Raw genomic sequence first — 14,633 nt, 5'->3', positions numbered from 1 at the left:
AAAGCCCATACTTAGAAGTACCATGAAGATATATCAGAATGATTTTTACGGCTTTTAAATGAGATTCCTTAGGAGCCGATTGATAACAAGCGCACATACACAAGCTAAACATAATGTCTGGCCTAGATGAAGTAAGATATAGAGGAGAGCCAATCATACCTTTATACTTCTTGACATCAACATCCTTACCATTTTTATTTCTTTCCAAGTTTTCATTTGTGGGCATTGGGGTATCAATTGATTTTTCATCTTTCATACCAAATCTCTTTAGTAATTTGTTTCAATGTTTGGTTTGACACAAGAATGTCCTTTCGTTGAGTTGTTTGATTTAAAGCCCAAGGAAGTAATTCAACTCGCCCACGAGACTCATCTCAAACTTATCCTGCATAAGCTTAGAAAACTCCTTGACAAGTTGCATGATAGTGGAACCAAAAATAATATCATCAACATAAACTTGAACTATAAGAATATGGTTTCCTTGACGCTTAATGAAAAGTGTAGTATATACCTTTCCCATAGATTATCCTTGGTCGATTAAAAACTTACTAAGTCGCTCATACCAAGCCCTAGGTGTTTGTTTGAGACCATACAAATATCATTTTAGTTTGTAAACATGATTAGGATGCTTGTGATTTTCAAAATCGGGAGGTTGAGCCACATACACTTCCTCATTAATATAAACATTAAGGAACACACTTTTCACGTCCTTTTGAAATAACTTAAAATATTTGGAGCAAGCATAAGCTAGTAGAAGGCGTATAACCTCTAGGCGAGCAACCAGAGCATAAGTCTCCTCATAGTCATGCCCTCCTCTTGGTTATAACCTTGAGTCACTAGTCGAGCTTTATTCCTAGTTATCACTCTGTTTTCGTTGTGGTTGTTTCTAAAAACCCATATAGTGCCAATTACTTGATGATTTATCGGATGAGGGACAAGGTACCAAACATCATTTCTTTTAAATTGGTTTAGTTCATCTTGCATAGCCATAAGCCAATGCTCATCAAGTAATGCTTGTTTATCATTTTTAGGATCAACTTGTGAAATGAACACAAAGTGATAACAAAAAATTACTTATCTTAGAGTGTGTTGTCACACCTTTGGTGATGTCTCCAAGTATGTTGTCGGTAGGATGATCTTTGGATGTTCTTCAAGCCAAAGGTATATCGTCCATTGCAGCTGGAATTTTAACCTTCTCCTCTTCATAATCGCTATCTTCTTCTTTCTCATGTTTCACCGCTTTAGGCTGATAAATTCTTTTTTTAGGTTCCTTGAGAATGTCTTGTGAAGATACACCTACATCATGAAAATAAACACCTTTCCCAATATTTTTCGAATAAGACTCATCAAAAGTAACATGTACCGACTCTTTAACAATAAGTAATCTTTTATTATAAACCCTATAAGCTTTTCTAGATTGAGAGTATCTAAGGAGGATACCTTCATCGATTTTCACATCAAACTTACCTAGATTATCCTTTCCATTATTCAAACAAAACATTTGCATCAAAAAACGTGAAGATGTGACAAATTAGGTTTTCTACCCTTAAGTAGTTCATATGGAGTTTTGTCTAAAATGAGACGTATTAGTATCCTATTCAAGATATAACATGCCATGCTAATGGCATCGATCAAAAATACTTAGGTAGATTACCTTCATTGAGCATAGTTATAGCCAACTCCTTTAAAACACGATTTTTCCGCTCCATAACACTGTTTTATTGTGGAGTTCTATGAGCAAAGAAGTTATGCTAAATGCCATGTTTATCACAATACTTCTCAAAGAGGTGATTTTCAAATTTTCCGTCGTGATTGCTTCAGATAGTAACAATTTTCAAATCCATCTTATTTTGGGATAATCTAGCAAATTGTTTGTAAGCTAACAAAGTCCAATATTTACTATACAAAAACATGAGCCAACAAAATCTCGAGTAATCGTCTACTATCACAAAACCATAATAGTTACCACCTATGATTTTGGTTCTTGAGGGACCAAATAGATCCATATGAAGAAGCTCAAGAGGTCTCGAAGTTGAAAAATGTTTTTCGATTTAAATGAGACTCTCGTTTGCTTACCCATTTGGCATGCATCACATATATGGTCTTTCGAAAACTTTATTTTTGGTAGACTGATTACTAAATCTTTTAAAGTCACTTTGTTTAGTAAATTAAAGTTGACATGAGTTAGGCGTCTATGCCATAACCAAGAGTCTTCACTCATGGTCACTAGATACTTAGTTCCAACCAAGGGTACATCATATATGTTAAGCATATATGTGTTATTAACCCTCAAGCCTTTAAACACACAATCCTTCTTGTCATTATTTTCAAACAAGCAATACGATTTTGTAGAAGTAACTTTAAATCCCTTGTCTTATAGTTGACTAATGCTAAGGAGATTATGTTTAAGACCATCAACTAACATAACATCAGAGATAGTAGTAGATGAGGGATTACCTACACTATCTTTTCCAAGTATTGCTCCCTTGTTATTATCTTCATATGTAACGTAACCATTCTTATTTGACACAAAGTCAGTGAATAAAGATATGTCACTTGTCATATGTCTTGAGCATCCACTATCGAGAAACCACATTTTATCTGCAGAGTCAAGACATTCAACCTATACAATCAAACAAGAGAAATAGCTACCCAATTTTCATTGGGTCCTTTAGAGTGAGTGAAATCAAGATTGCATTTGGGAAATAATTGAAAATCTCCTTTAGGAACAAAAAGTTTCCTAAACTTGCATTTTTCAATAGTATGACCTTTCTTACAACAGTGACAAGATAAGTTGTGATGATATGTGCTTTTGCTATTTGAGTCCTTTCAAAAATATTTATGCTTTTTATATGAATGGTTCAAATACCGCTCAAACTTTGATGGATCAATAGCAAGTTCAATCTTTGGTTGTCAGGCTTTATCCAATTTTACTTGAAGAGTATTTATCTCTTTTGGCAAAATGTGACAAGATTCACAACCAAACCTAAGGTTTTTCATCCTCATTCTTATCATTTTTAACATAGATCGCTTAAGAGCTTCCATCTTCTTTTCAGATTCTAAAACTTTATATTCTAAGTTTAAAAAGATTCTTTCATGTGAAATTAAAATTTTAAAAGCGTCTAAGAATTCTCTATGAAGATTTTCGAAAGCTTTTTGTAACTGAGAATAAGATAATTCATTAATAAATTCAAGCTTAGAAAGACTTACATTTTTTTCTTCTTATTTATATTTTCCATGAGAAAAATTTGGGTCGATTCGACACTTGAAGTTAAGCTTTCATCACTTGAGGATTTACTTTCACTCTCCCAAACAACATAGGCTCTTCTAGACTTGCTAGATTCCTTGCTGTGGCCTCTCTCGTTGTCTTTCTTAATCATAGGATATTCCAGTCTATAATGACCAACTTCTCCATAATTGTTGCATGAACTTCTAAGTTTACCTTTCTTATTCTCATCTTTCATTGAGGAGTTAAAGAGCATTCTAAATTTTGTTAGGTTCTTGTCAGGGTGCTTGACTCTATTTTTCCTTATATACCTTTGGTACCTTTTGACAAACAATCACATGTCTTCATCATTGGAATTCTTGGCATCTCTTGTTTCACAATCACTTTGCCCATTGTGTGAGGACCTTTAGCTTGAAGTATTTATATCAATAAACTTCTTCTCTACCTCATTGTCTTTACCTTTCTCTTTCTTTACCTTTTTCTCTTGCTCTTTTTCATGTTTTTCCAAGAAAGTGAGTTCTTGCTCATGTTCTTTCAATTTTCCAAACAAAGTTGTGAGTTCAAGTGTTGTAAGATCATTCTCCTCTTTGATTACGATGACCTTGGGATGTTATTCCCTATTAAGACACCTCAAAACTTTATTAGTAGCAATATCATTTGAAATAGGCTTACCTAAAGCATTCAACCGGTTTATAAAATGTGTGAACCTCTTTTGCATGTCGGCAATGGTTTCACCATGCTTTATACGAAAGAGTTCAAACTCTTGATTCAGGGTATTGATACTAGATTGTTTGACCTTATTAGTTCCCTCATGGGCAACTTCTAATGCATCCCACATAGCCTTGGAGGTTTCACAATGGGAAACACAATAAAATTCATCAACACCGAGTGCAGATATGAGAATATTTTGTACCTTCCAATCATGTGACCATAATTTCTTATCATTATCATTCCATTGATCTTATGGTTTTGGTATGACGATGCCTTCACCATTGGTAATTGTAATTTGGTTAGGACCATTGATAATGGCATCCCATATTTTCTTGTCAACCGAGTTGATATGGATACACATACAAGCTTTCCAATAGCCATAATTTTCGCCGATGAAAATAAACCCTCTATTGCACGCCCCTTTAGGTTTGGTAGCCATTTTCTAATAAGACAATATTAAGCACGGAATTAACCGAAGCTCGTGATACCACTTGTTAGACGATAAGATTCGACCTAGAAAAGGGGTGAATAGATCACTAGTTTAAAAAATTTAACAAAAATTGTTCTGGAATATTTATGGCAAACAGAAGCAACCCGAATCAAATCGTCTAACCGAACCCGCTATAAAAAAGCTTGGATATACGTATTTGTAATCAAGATATGATAATGAATAAAAAATTAATCAAACAAAAGTAATCATAACCAAATGAATTCAAAGCAACAAGGATAGACTATTTCCAATGATCAAACACAAAAAAAATCTATTGAGACAAATTATTGAACACCTAGTGTGAAAATGATTTTGTTTGGAAATTTATATGGTATTGTTGATCTTAATCACCAATCACAATCTAAAAGATCATGATTAATTCAACAACACCTATTTCAAAATGTAATAAAAAATATTATCCAAATGAATTGATCGCACGATCGATGAATTTAACAATTTTCAAAAGGAAAATAAAAGAGATAGAGAGAGAAATAGTACACAAGGATTTGTTTAGGAAGTTCCCCAATCGACCATGCTATGGATACATATGCCCTCAATTTGAGATACTGAAATTAACCTTACTTTTAAAAATTATGTATACAAGAGAGATGTAGCAATCAAACCCTATAAACCCTAAGTTTGATGTTGATTATGACACATTCTCTTCCCTTGATCAAAGCTTGATCAAGTAACCCAATAATGCCGATTTAACTCAACGTCTTGCATTACTTCTTTGCAATAAATCCCTTGTTCTTCAAAGCTTTCACTCGATCGAATCCAAACCGTGAATTTTTATAACCCAAGATTTACCAAAGTGATCCACCATCCCACGATACTCCTTTGCAAGAACCTTCCGTTCTTCAAAGCCTTATCAATCAGATCCAAGTTGTGTAATCTTTTCCAAAACCTTCAAATCCCTAAAAGATCTTGAAGGAAAACGCCATCTCGGTTTTCTTATTTGAAACCCTCAAAGATCTCAACCCAATTTACAATTCAATCAATCCTAAATTGGACTTTATCAACCCTAATTTTAGATGACACCCAAACAAAGAATAATTATGTATAGTTTGTTTGTGTGTATGTATAGAATGAGGTTAAAGATGATGAGAATGCTTCAAAATCCTAGTTTCGTGTAGGTTTGCTCTAGAACTTTACTGGATATGATACATGTATGAAGTATTTATATGCATGCATGTTTACAGGCAAAAGGAATGCAAAAGATTTGAAAAAGTTATAAAATTTGGAAAAAATACTTGCATGAGCCGACCTGTGTAAGTTATGAGCCGACTTGTTCGACGCATGTGCCGGCCTGTATAGGTCATGTGTCGACCTCCAGAGGCGGCACATTAAACATAAGCTACATGCTTTAAAAATGCAATACATGTGTCGACACATAACTTTTTTTCCTTCTATGTGTCGACCTGAAACATGTATGTGTCGACACATAGGTTATTTTGCCCATAAAACTTGTTTTTGATGCATCAAAACCTTTTCCAACTTATTTCCAAATGTTTTTATGCTTCATAATGCTAAGATTCACATTACGAATCAAAAGATACCGTCCAATATACATAAACGCTAAAGTATCCTAGTTTTGATATCATGCAAAATACATCTAACAAAAAGTTGCACTCACAAAAAGATTGAGACATGGTAGATTGGCTAAACATGCTTTCGTTTGGAGGGAAAAAGATCGACCATATGGTCTAGACATTGTTGCCACTTCATTTGATGTAAGCGCATCGTCTTTTGGAGTTCACGTATCTCCAACATCATCTTCCTAGAGAAAAAAGTCCCCTGCTGCTGCCCCAGAATCCCAAAAGTCCAACATGTTGCTATTGTTCCTGATGTTTATCCAGTAGGCCCCTCATACACCTCACTACTTTGTATTATACAGACCATACTGCTTGGTACATGTGAGATGAAAAGGTAAAATAAATTTGTATTTATTATTTTAAACATATGTGCTATAAGTCTAAATTTTTTTGACATTGATGTATTTTTTTACAGCACCGTGAGTCATTAAAAAGTATCAATCATGGTAGGAAGATTGCGAAGCTGCCACAACTTGATACAACATGGTTTGAGGAGCTCATGCAACTATCCGGGTTGCAAGATTTATACCGGACTGAATATACTTTTATTAACCATGGTTTATTGTTTGCTTTCATCGAGAGATGATACTCAGAGACTTATTCATTCCATTTTCCAATTGGTGAGATGTCCATCACACTTGATGACATGTCATTCCTCATACATCTTCCTCAACCATGGAGTACTACATACGTCTACACCCAATAGTTTTTTTAGAGTGTCACTTAGGGGTGAGAATAGGTTGTGCCGAGTTAGGATTTTTTTAACTAAATAGGCTTACAAAAATGTCAAGGATTTTTCTATTTAAAAAATCTTGTCCTGGTCTAGGCTTGTGTAGACTAGGTCATAAGCCTCTATTAGTTGGTCTGACCTATTCTCACACCTAGTGTCACATCTTTACATGACACCAGATGTAGAGAGAGAGAGACACCTAGGCGAGCTCATCATGCAATATTGGAAGAGGAACAGGTTAGAGCGGACCATGTCGTTGATATGCTATCAATCTGTAAACGTATTATGGCTATTGGGCGAACATGCATAAAGAGAGAAGAGTTTTAGGAAGGACATTCACTATAGAGACCCTTGTAGCTGATGCACGACATGTCTTGTAGTACAAGAAGCAAATGAGGAACTGAGTGGGTCATAAAATACCCAACCGTTGAATTTTTATTTGTATTTTGATAATTTGTAATTTAGTTTGTATTTTGTGAACAATATATGATTTGCATTTATGACTTAATATAGTAATATTTTGATTGGATTACATAAATATATGGTTTAATTGAATAACAATTTATATACTATGTATAAATGATTTAAAATATAAGACTTATTAAAATAAGTTAAATTTATAATAAAATTACTGCTTATGAGAAAAACTTATTATTCTGAGAGTTAATACGAAACTTAACTTAAGTAATATTCATTGAGTAGTGAAATACACACTATCATGAGATTAAAATGTGTCAAAGAATTAGTCCATAACTTAATCTACAAACTCATTTATATAGAAGTTCTATATTATTATTTTTATGGCAAAATGAAATGTCTCACTCACATATTTTGGTGCAAATGAGACACATCCATCCGAAGATTAACTTTCATACTATTCCAATGATATTTTTGAATATTTAAAGATAACACTTCACCACTAAAAATGAAAAGAACAATCCTCATACATTAAATGAGTAGGATTAAAAATGCATTTGAAAACATATAGTAACAAATCGGGTTGGTTAATTTTTTAATGAAAAATAACAAAAACAATGCATTTTATTTTAAAATGTTTTCTTCACAAAATAAGCACAAGTTGATTTCATTATCTTCAAACAATTAAAACTAATCATATTATGAAAAAAGAATCACAACATATATTTTTAAATTCCATTACAAATATAGTAAGAAATAAAATAATACTAGTATATAATGATTTTATTCAAATCATTAATATTTTTCTTCCTTCTTTCCCGGTGTTAACCTAGTGTCCCAAGATAAAGTAGCCATAACATAATAATAAATCAAAATTCAAAATTCTCCTAAACTAATTGAAAATAAAAATAAATGATTAAATAATTACTAAATATCAAGTAGTACTGATATTTAATATTTATAAACACTTGAAGATGAAAAGGATGATACAATAAACGCAATTAAAAGAGAAAATGTTTTGATTCATTGTATTAAAAAATTTCGAAACTCTTTTTCACAGACTCCGAATAGTTGTGGGTAGTGGCATTGTTGACTCCGCATTGACGACATTCATTCTTTCTCTCTTCTTCGTCTCTCCGCTTTCTCAAGGTCAGTTTCATCATCATCATCATCATCACTTTCTCATTTTCTTTCATATTATGAGGGTTTTCATGTTCTTCAATTCGTTGATAATGTTCAATTATTGAAATGCACTGTTGTATATTACAAGAAATTATGTGTTTTTCATCTATCAAGTTTGCATTTTTCATAGTCTGAGTCAAGGTTCTTTCTTCTTTATGCTCTTTTCTCCGTTTCTTGTTTTTTCCTTTTCTTTTTCATGTTCTTAACTTGGCGGTTATGTGAATCTCATAATTTTTGTATAATTTGTTACTAATTTTTTTTTACTTTGAAGTAAGGGTCACTTGTATGAGGGTAATAATAGGAGTGAAAATTTGTTGAAAAAAGAGACGTGTCCGTGTTGATGTTAGTGTTTCTGATGACACTTGTGATTATGATTAATTTATTCATTTTTCTCAAATTATTAGCGGTGTCCGACGTGTCAATGGACATGTCAGTGTTGTATCCGTTGTGTTTCTGGTGTGAGTGCTTCATAGATCAATTCTCTTTATTTTCAAATAATAATTATAGTACCTGGATCATGATTAAGGTCAGTTTGTTAATCAGTTGAGATCATATATTCTCAAACTTAGTAACTTAGTATAAAGCTGAATCAATTTACATGTTCTTAGTTAGATTATGTTGCAAAAATTAAATGCTTATGAATTTAAATTACTTTCATTATTTAACCAATTTTATTTTACAAAAGTTAGTAAAAGTATCCAACTTAATAATCTATATGGTTTTGATTTTGTTTCTATATCTGTTTCCAACCTGCTTATATGTTAAATTGTTTTCACCTGTTTTTTAAAATGTTATTTGCTTGATGCAGTAGTATTGAAGATGGGGAAAAGTAAGACAATTGAGTTGTTTGGATTCCCTACTCATGTGAATGTGTCTGATGTGAAGACATTTGTAGAGAAGTATACCGATGAAGGAAGTGTGTTTGCTATGAAGGTTAGAGTAGGCAAAGGCCGGACTCCCAGAGCGTATGCAATTATTCAATTCACTACTGCTAGACATGCTGCATATATGATGGCGTTACCTAGCAGAAATTCGTCGGCATTGGTGTACGGGAGCTCCTACTTAAAAGTCCGGGAAATGGAAAGAGATATTTGTCCGAAGCCAAGGCCAATTGAAGACAGTATGGATGATGTGAAACTGTATTTTGGCTGTCAGATCTCAAAGGAAAGATTCTCTGTTTTATGGAGAAAGGTGGATGTTTCTGTAGTTTTTGGGAATAAAATGAGAAAGTGGCGATTCTCTATGTGCCATGGTGATAAGAAGTTCAAACTTGAACTTTCGTATGAGAATATTTGGAAGATTGAGCTATGTCAACCACGGGGTAAAACTGTAAAGTATCTCCTGATACAGGTTATTAAACTCGTCTTTTATCAAGTGTGTTAAACCATTTGCTTCATTACCCTTTTTGTTTTAAATATTGTTTTTCTGGTAATGTTTTTTTGTTGCATTTAATGCATGATAATGATATGTCTCATTTATGCTTCAAAAGTTGGCATGATGTATTCTAATTTTGAAGTGCTTTTAGTAGTCATCTAACTTTGTTAGGAACAAATATTTTTCATGGATGTTGTTTGCATTGTCATGACTTTGATTGGCTTATCTTTGGGAAACAGTGTTGTTTTTTTATCAACCATTGTTGGTTTATAGAATATTACTACGACAATAATATTATTTTTTTGTTTGGAGCTCAAGGTAAATTCAGATATTCAATTTGAGAATAAAGAAATTTCAATGTTCAGAAATAGTTGTTCAATTAAAATCCAAGCTTAGTTAACATGAGAACATTGGTTTATGGTTCATCTATGGCTACTCTTGAAGCTATGTGTTTGCTATATTATACAGCTAGATCGGTAGTAAAATGTGAAGGGATGTATTCTAATTTTTTTGTTGCCTTTCATTTCTTGTTGATTAACTTTTCATTAAAGATAATCAGTTTTATGTAATTTAATGCTTTTACTGAATAATATATTACTTACCCCCAATTTTAGTCTCTCTAACCTCTATCACATATGATGAATCTTATTTCTTTCTCTTCTGTTCCTAGTTAATTGGTGCTCCCCGGGTTTTTGAGCTTTATGTTCCTACTTCAACAAGTGTATATGATGATCCTTTGAAGAACTATTCTATGGAATTCCCTGATGACCAATGGATCCGTAAAATAGATTTCACTCCTTGCAGTTGTATTGGGCAGTCTTCTGTTTTATGTCTAGAGCTTCCTAGTAACAGAGATTTACCGAATTTCAAGGAAAACTTTGCACATTATGAGGAAAGTGAGGGTCAATACACATTGGAGAGTGGATTTCCTTTTTCTTGCAATCCAGATATTGTCCCCATGGTTGCTCCTCCTCGAGGAATTCAAATTCCATTTGACATCTTGTTCAAAGTTAACTCATTGGTTCAGCACGGGTGTCTTTCAGGTTCTGAACTCAATAATGATTTCTATCGTCTAGTGGATCCACTTAAAATAAATGTTGAGTATATTGAGCATGCTTTAGAAAGGATGTACTTTTCAAAGGATTTCTGCTATGAACCTGCGAGATGGCTGAAAGATCAGTACAAAATATATCTTAGTGCAAATAACCCGCCTCGGTCACCATCTATATCGTTGGATAACGGGTTGGTATATGTTCGCAGGGTTCAGATAACACCATGCAAAGTATACTTTTCTGGCCCGGAGATTAATGTCTCGAATCGTGTTCTCCGTCATTTCCATGAACATATTGATAACTTTCTGCGTGTTTCATTTGTAGATGAGGAGCTGGATAAACTGTATTCAGCAGACTTATCTACACGTATTTCTGAGATTGGGAAAACTGAGATATACTACAGGATTCTTTCCATCCTTAGAAATGGCATAGATATTGGTGGTAGGAAGTTTGAATTTCTTGCTTTCTCATCAAGTCAGTTGCGTGAAAACTCGCTATGGATGTTTGCTCGTACAACAACTGGACTTACCGCTGATTCCATAAGGGAATGGATGGGAGATTTTAGCCGGATAAAAAATGTGGCTAAGTATGCTGCTAGACTCGGACAATCTTTTGGTTCGTCTACTGAAACTCTAAGCGTCAGCAGATACGAAATTGAATTTATTGAAGATCTGACGGTTGAAAATACTGAATATGTCTTCTCTGATGGAATTGGGAAAATATCTCGTGAGTTTGCCAGGAGAGTGGCTAAAAAATGTGGTTATGATTCTATGCCATCCGCCTTTCAGATTCGGTACGGCGGGTACAAAGGAGTTGTGGCAGTTGATCCAACCTCACATTGGAAGTTGTCACTGAGGGAGAGCATGCACAAGTATGATTCAGATAATGAAAAACTTGATGTTTTAGCATGTAGTAAGTTTCAGCCTTGCTATCTGAATCGACAATTGATTGCTCTCTTATCGACTCTCAATGTCAAGGACAGTGTTTTCGAGAAAAGACAGAAAGAAGCTGTTGATCAACTGAATACTATACTAACAGATTCAACAAAGGCACACGAAGTTTTGGACTTGATGTCTTCCGGGGAGGTCACTAATATGCTGAAGGAGATGCTTATTTGTGGCTACAAGCCTAATGTTGAACCATTTCTATCAATGATGCTGCAGACATTTAGGGCATCAAAGTTATTGGAATTGCGACAAAAAACTAGGATATTTATTCCAAAGGGAAGAGCAATGATGGGTGTTCTGGATGAAACTAAAACCCTTGAATATGGTCAAGTTTTTGTTCAATATTCTGACAGGTCCAGCAGTCTTTCTCATGTAGTTAAAGGCAAGGTCGTAGTAGCGAAAAACCCCTGCTTGCACCCGGGTGATGTTCGTGTTTTGAAGGCTGTTGATGTCCCAGATTTGCGCCACATGGTGGATTGTGTTGTTTTCCCTCAAAAAGGTCACAGGTAGATATATTCTTCAATATCTCAACCATTATGCATGATCAACAAAATACTACATTTCTTTTGATATATTTGATATTTGATATATTAGATATATTCCCTCTATTTTATATTTTAAAACTGTCTGTTGACACTGATCCCGATTTCTAATATCAGACCACATCCAAATGAATGTTCGGGAAGTGATCTAGACGGTGACATCTACTTTGTTTGTTGGGATTCTGAATTGATTCCACCTCAAATGACTGAACCAATGGAGTATGATTCTGCCCAACCTAAAGTATTGGATCACGATGTGGAGATTGAGGTACTCTCCTTTGAGTTTTACATCCATATGCAATTTTCCTTGTATTTTCTGTATGATTTTAGCAACTTGTGTAATGTGATTTTTGTAGCTGATTTGACATTCTTTTCTGTTTTTGTAAACTTATCCACCCGTGCTATAGATCTTTGTAATGTGATCTGTAAAACTTGTTAACCCGTGCTATAACCTGTGTTGTATGTACATAACATGGTTTCATGGTGCAGGAAGTGGAAGAGTATTTTGCAAATTACTTGGTCAATGACAGTCTTGGAATAATTGCCAACGCCCACACTGTCCATGCAGATAGAGAGCCCGAAAAAGCAATGTCTGATCCATGTATTAGACTTGCAAAACTGTTCTCAGTAGCAGTTGACTTTCCTAAAACTGGTATTCCAGCTGAAATACCCCGGGAGCTTTTCGCCAAAGAATATCCAGACTTTATGGAGAAGCATGACAAACCAACCTACAAATCAGATAATGTAATAGGGAAACTTTTTAGAGAAATTCAAGGAATTTCAACAAGAGATGGTTCTATTACATCCTTCACACTTGAACTGGCTAAAAAGTCGTATGATCCCGACATGGAATTTGACGGCTTTATGGATTATGTCGAGGATGCCTTCTATCACAAATCCAATTATGACTACAAGTTGGGAAATCTGATGGACTACTACGGTGTCAAAACTGAATCAGAAATCCTTAGTGGGAATATCATGAAAATGTCTAAGTCTTTCACCAAAAGAAGGGATGCGGATGCGATTACTATGGCTGTAAGGTCCCTAAGGAAAGAGGCAAGGAGTTGGTTCAACGACGAAGTAGATTCTGGAAGTGATGATGCATATGCCAAAGCTTCTGCTTGGTATTATGTTACTTACCATCATAGTTACCATGGTTTGTACAATGAAGATATGAAGAGGGACCATTTTCTAAGCTTTCCATGGTGTGTTTACCATTTGCTTGTCCAAATCAAGAAGGGGAAAGCAAGAATGAGGATGCATTCTAGCATGGAGCAAAGTTTCAGTCGTGGGTTGCGTCTTGATTAATAACTCTGGTTTTAGTTCTTGAACTTTGCATGTACATACTTATGATGCAGACTCATCAGTGATATTATTACTCGCGAGTTTTTCTCTATGTTTCTGATTTTGATTGTAAATATGACGAAGACTCATTAGTGTGGTATTGTTCATGGTTTTCTCTATCAGCTTATTTTCTTCTTTGTGAGAAATTAGTTGTCTTATGTAATGAATGAACGAATTGTCGTTTCAAAGCATGCTTTGGAAAGCATTATGGAATTTGAATCAATATTTGGTTTGACTTATTTGAAATCATTTATGTCTTTTATTTACATAAATATTTTTGAGATTGTTTTAATATATAACTCATGGAAAAAACTTATCATGTTTATAAAAAAATTTAGTTTATTTTTATTAGCTATAATAAATTAACTTATTAAAACAACTATAATAAATAACTTGACTTTGTATGTGTTGTCGCAGTAAATTTTTTGATATTATTAAGACATCAAATTTTTTGATATTATTAAGACATCACAATCATTTATCATGAGTATTGTAGTTGCTAAAAATTCAATACATGACATTGCCATGACAATGTCCAATGATTAAGAGTTGTTAAGAAGTTTTTAGGGGATGTTGTACGGTCTATAATTCATATAGAAAGGTGAAAACTTTGGATAAGTGGTATCTGCATAATGAGATTCGTCCCCTTCTTAACCTTAGATTTGAGATATTTATAGAAGTCCTTGAGCCTAGATTTCAAACTCTCTGAAAATAGTAATTGGTTTTAGGAGTATGGGAACAATGTTGTCAATTCCTTATTACTCAGGATAACATGTACTTTCCCTTTTGACTCTCTTCGCATCGTTGTGGACCGGGACACATCACTTTTCACGTTCTTGCGAATCAGACAAGTTATCTAGGGAATGAGCGACATAACTCGAAAATGGACGACTAGGAGATTGGTGAGGGTGACATGTTGTATCGCTTCCCGTTAGCGGGTCTTTTTTGCCGCCTTACTATGGGCTTGGAAATGGTGAAATAATTTGTTTGTTTTCCTTACTTGGAGCTGTTTCGATGAGACTTGAG

At 34.1% G+C, this 14,633-nt stretch overlaps 1 protein-coding gene across 4 annotated transcripts; it reads left to right on the top strand.

Annotated features, from left to right (window-relative positions):
* The first annotated feature begins 8,150 nt into the window (after positions 1-8,150).
* LOC127091844 (RNA-dependent RNA polymerase 1) lies at positions 8,151-13,846 on the top strand. 4 transcript variants are annotated; one of them, XM_051030558.1, is made up of 5 exons: positions 8,151-8,315; positions 9,157-9,698; positions 10,393-12,227; positions 12,381-12,531; positions 12,753-13,846. In XM_051030558.1, exons 2-5 carry the CDS (start codon positions 9,168-9,170, stop codon positions 13,569-13,571), a joined length of 3,336 nt encoding a protein of 1,111 aa, XP_050886515.1. In that variant the 5' UTR covers positions 8,151-8,315; positions 9,157-9,167; the 3' UTR covers positions 13,572-13,846. The 4 variants fall into 4 exon arrangements, with proteins under 4 accessions (XP_050886515.1, XP_050886516.1, XP_050886518.1 ...); XM_051030559.1 differs by having other exon boundaries at positions 8,160-8,315; positions 9,160-9,698; XM_051030561.1 differs by lacking the exon at positions 8,151-8,315 and adding an exon at positions 8,367-8,489.
* Positions 13,847-14,633: the final 787 nt, after the last annotated feature.

Source organism: Lathyrus oleraceus, chromosome 6 (assembly GCF_024323335.1).
Source record: "Lathyrus oleraceus cultivar Zhongwan6 chromosome 6, CAAS_Psat_ZW6_1.0, whole genome shotgun sequence".
Lineage (NCBI taxonomy): Eukaryota > Viridiplantae > Streptophyta > Magnoliopsida > Fabales > Fabaceae > Lathyrus > Lathyrus oleraceus.
The sequence above is the reverse complement of the archived record's forward strand: the minus strand, read 5'-3'. Positions and strand labels throughout refer to the sequence as shown.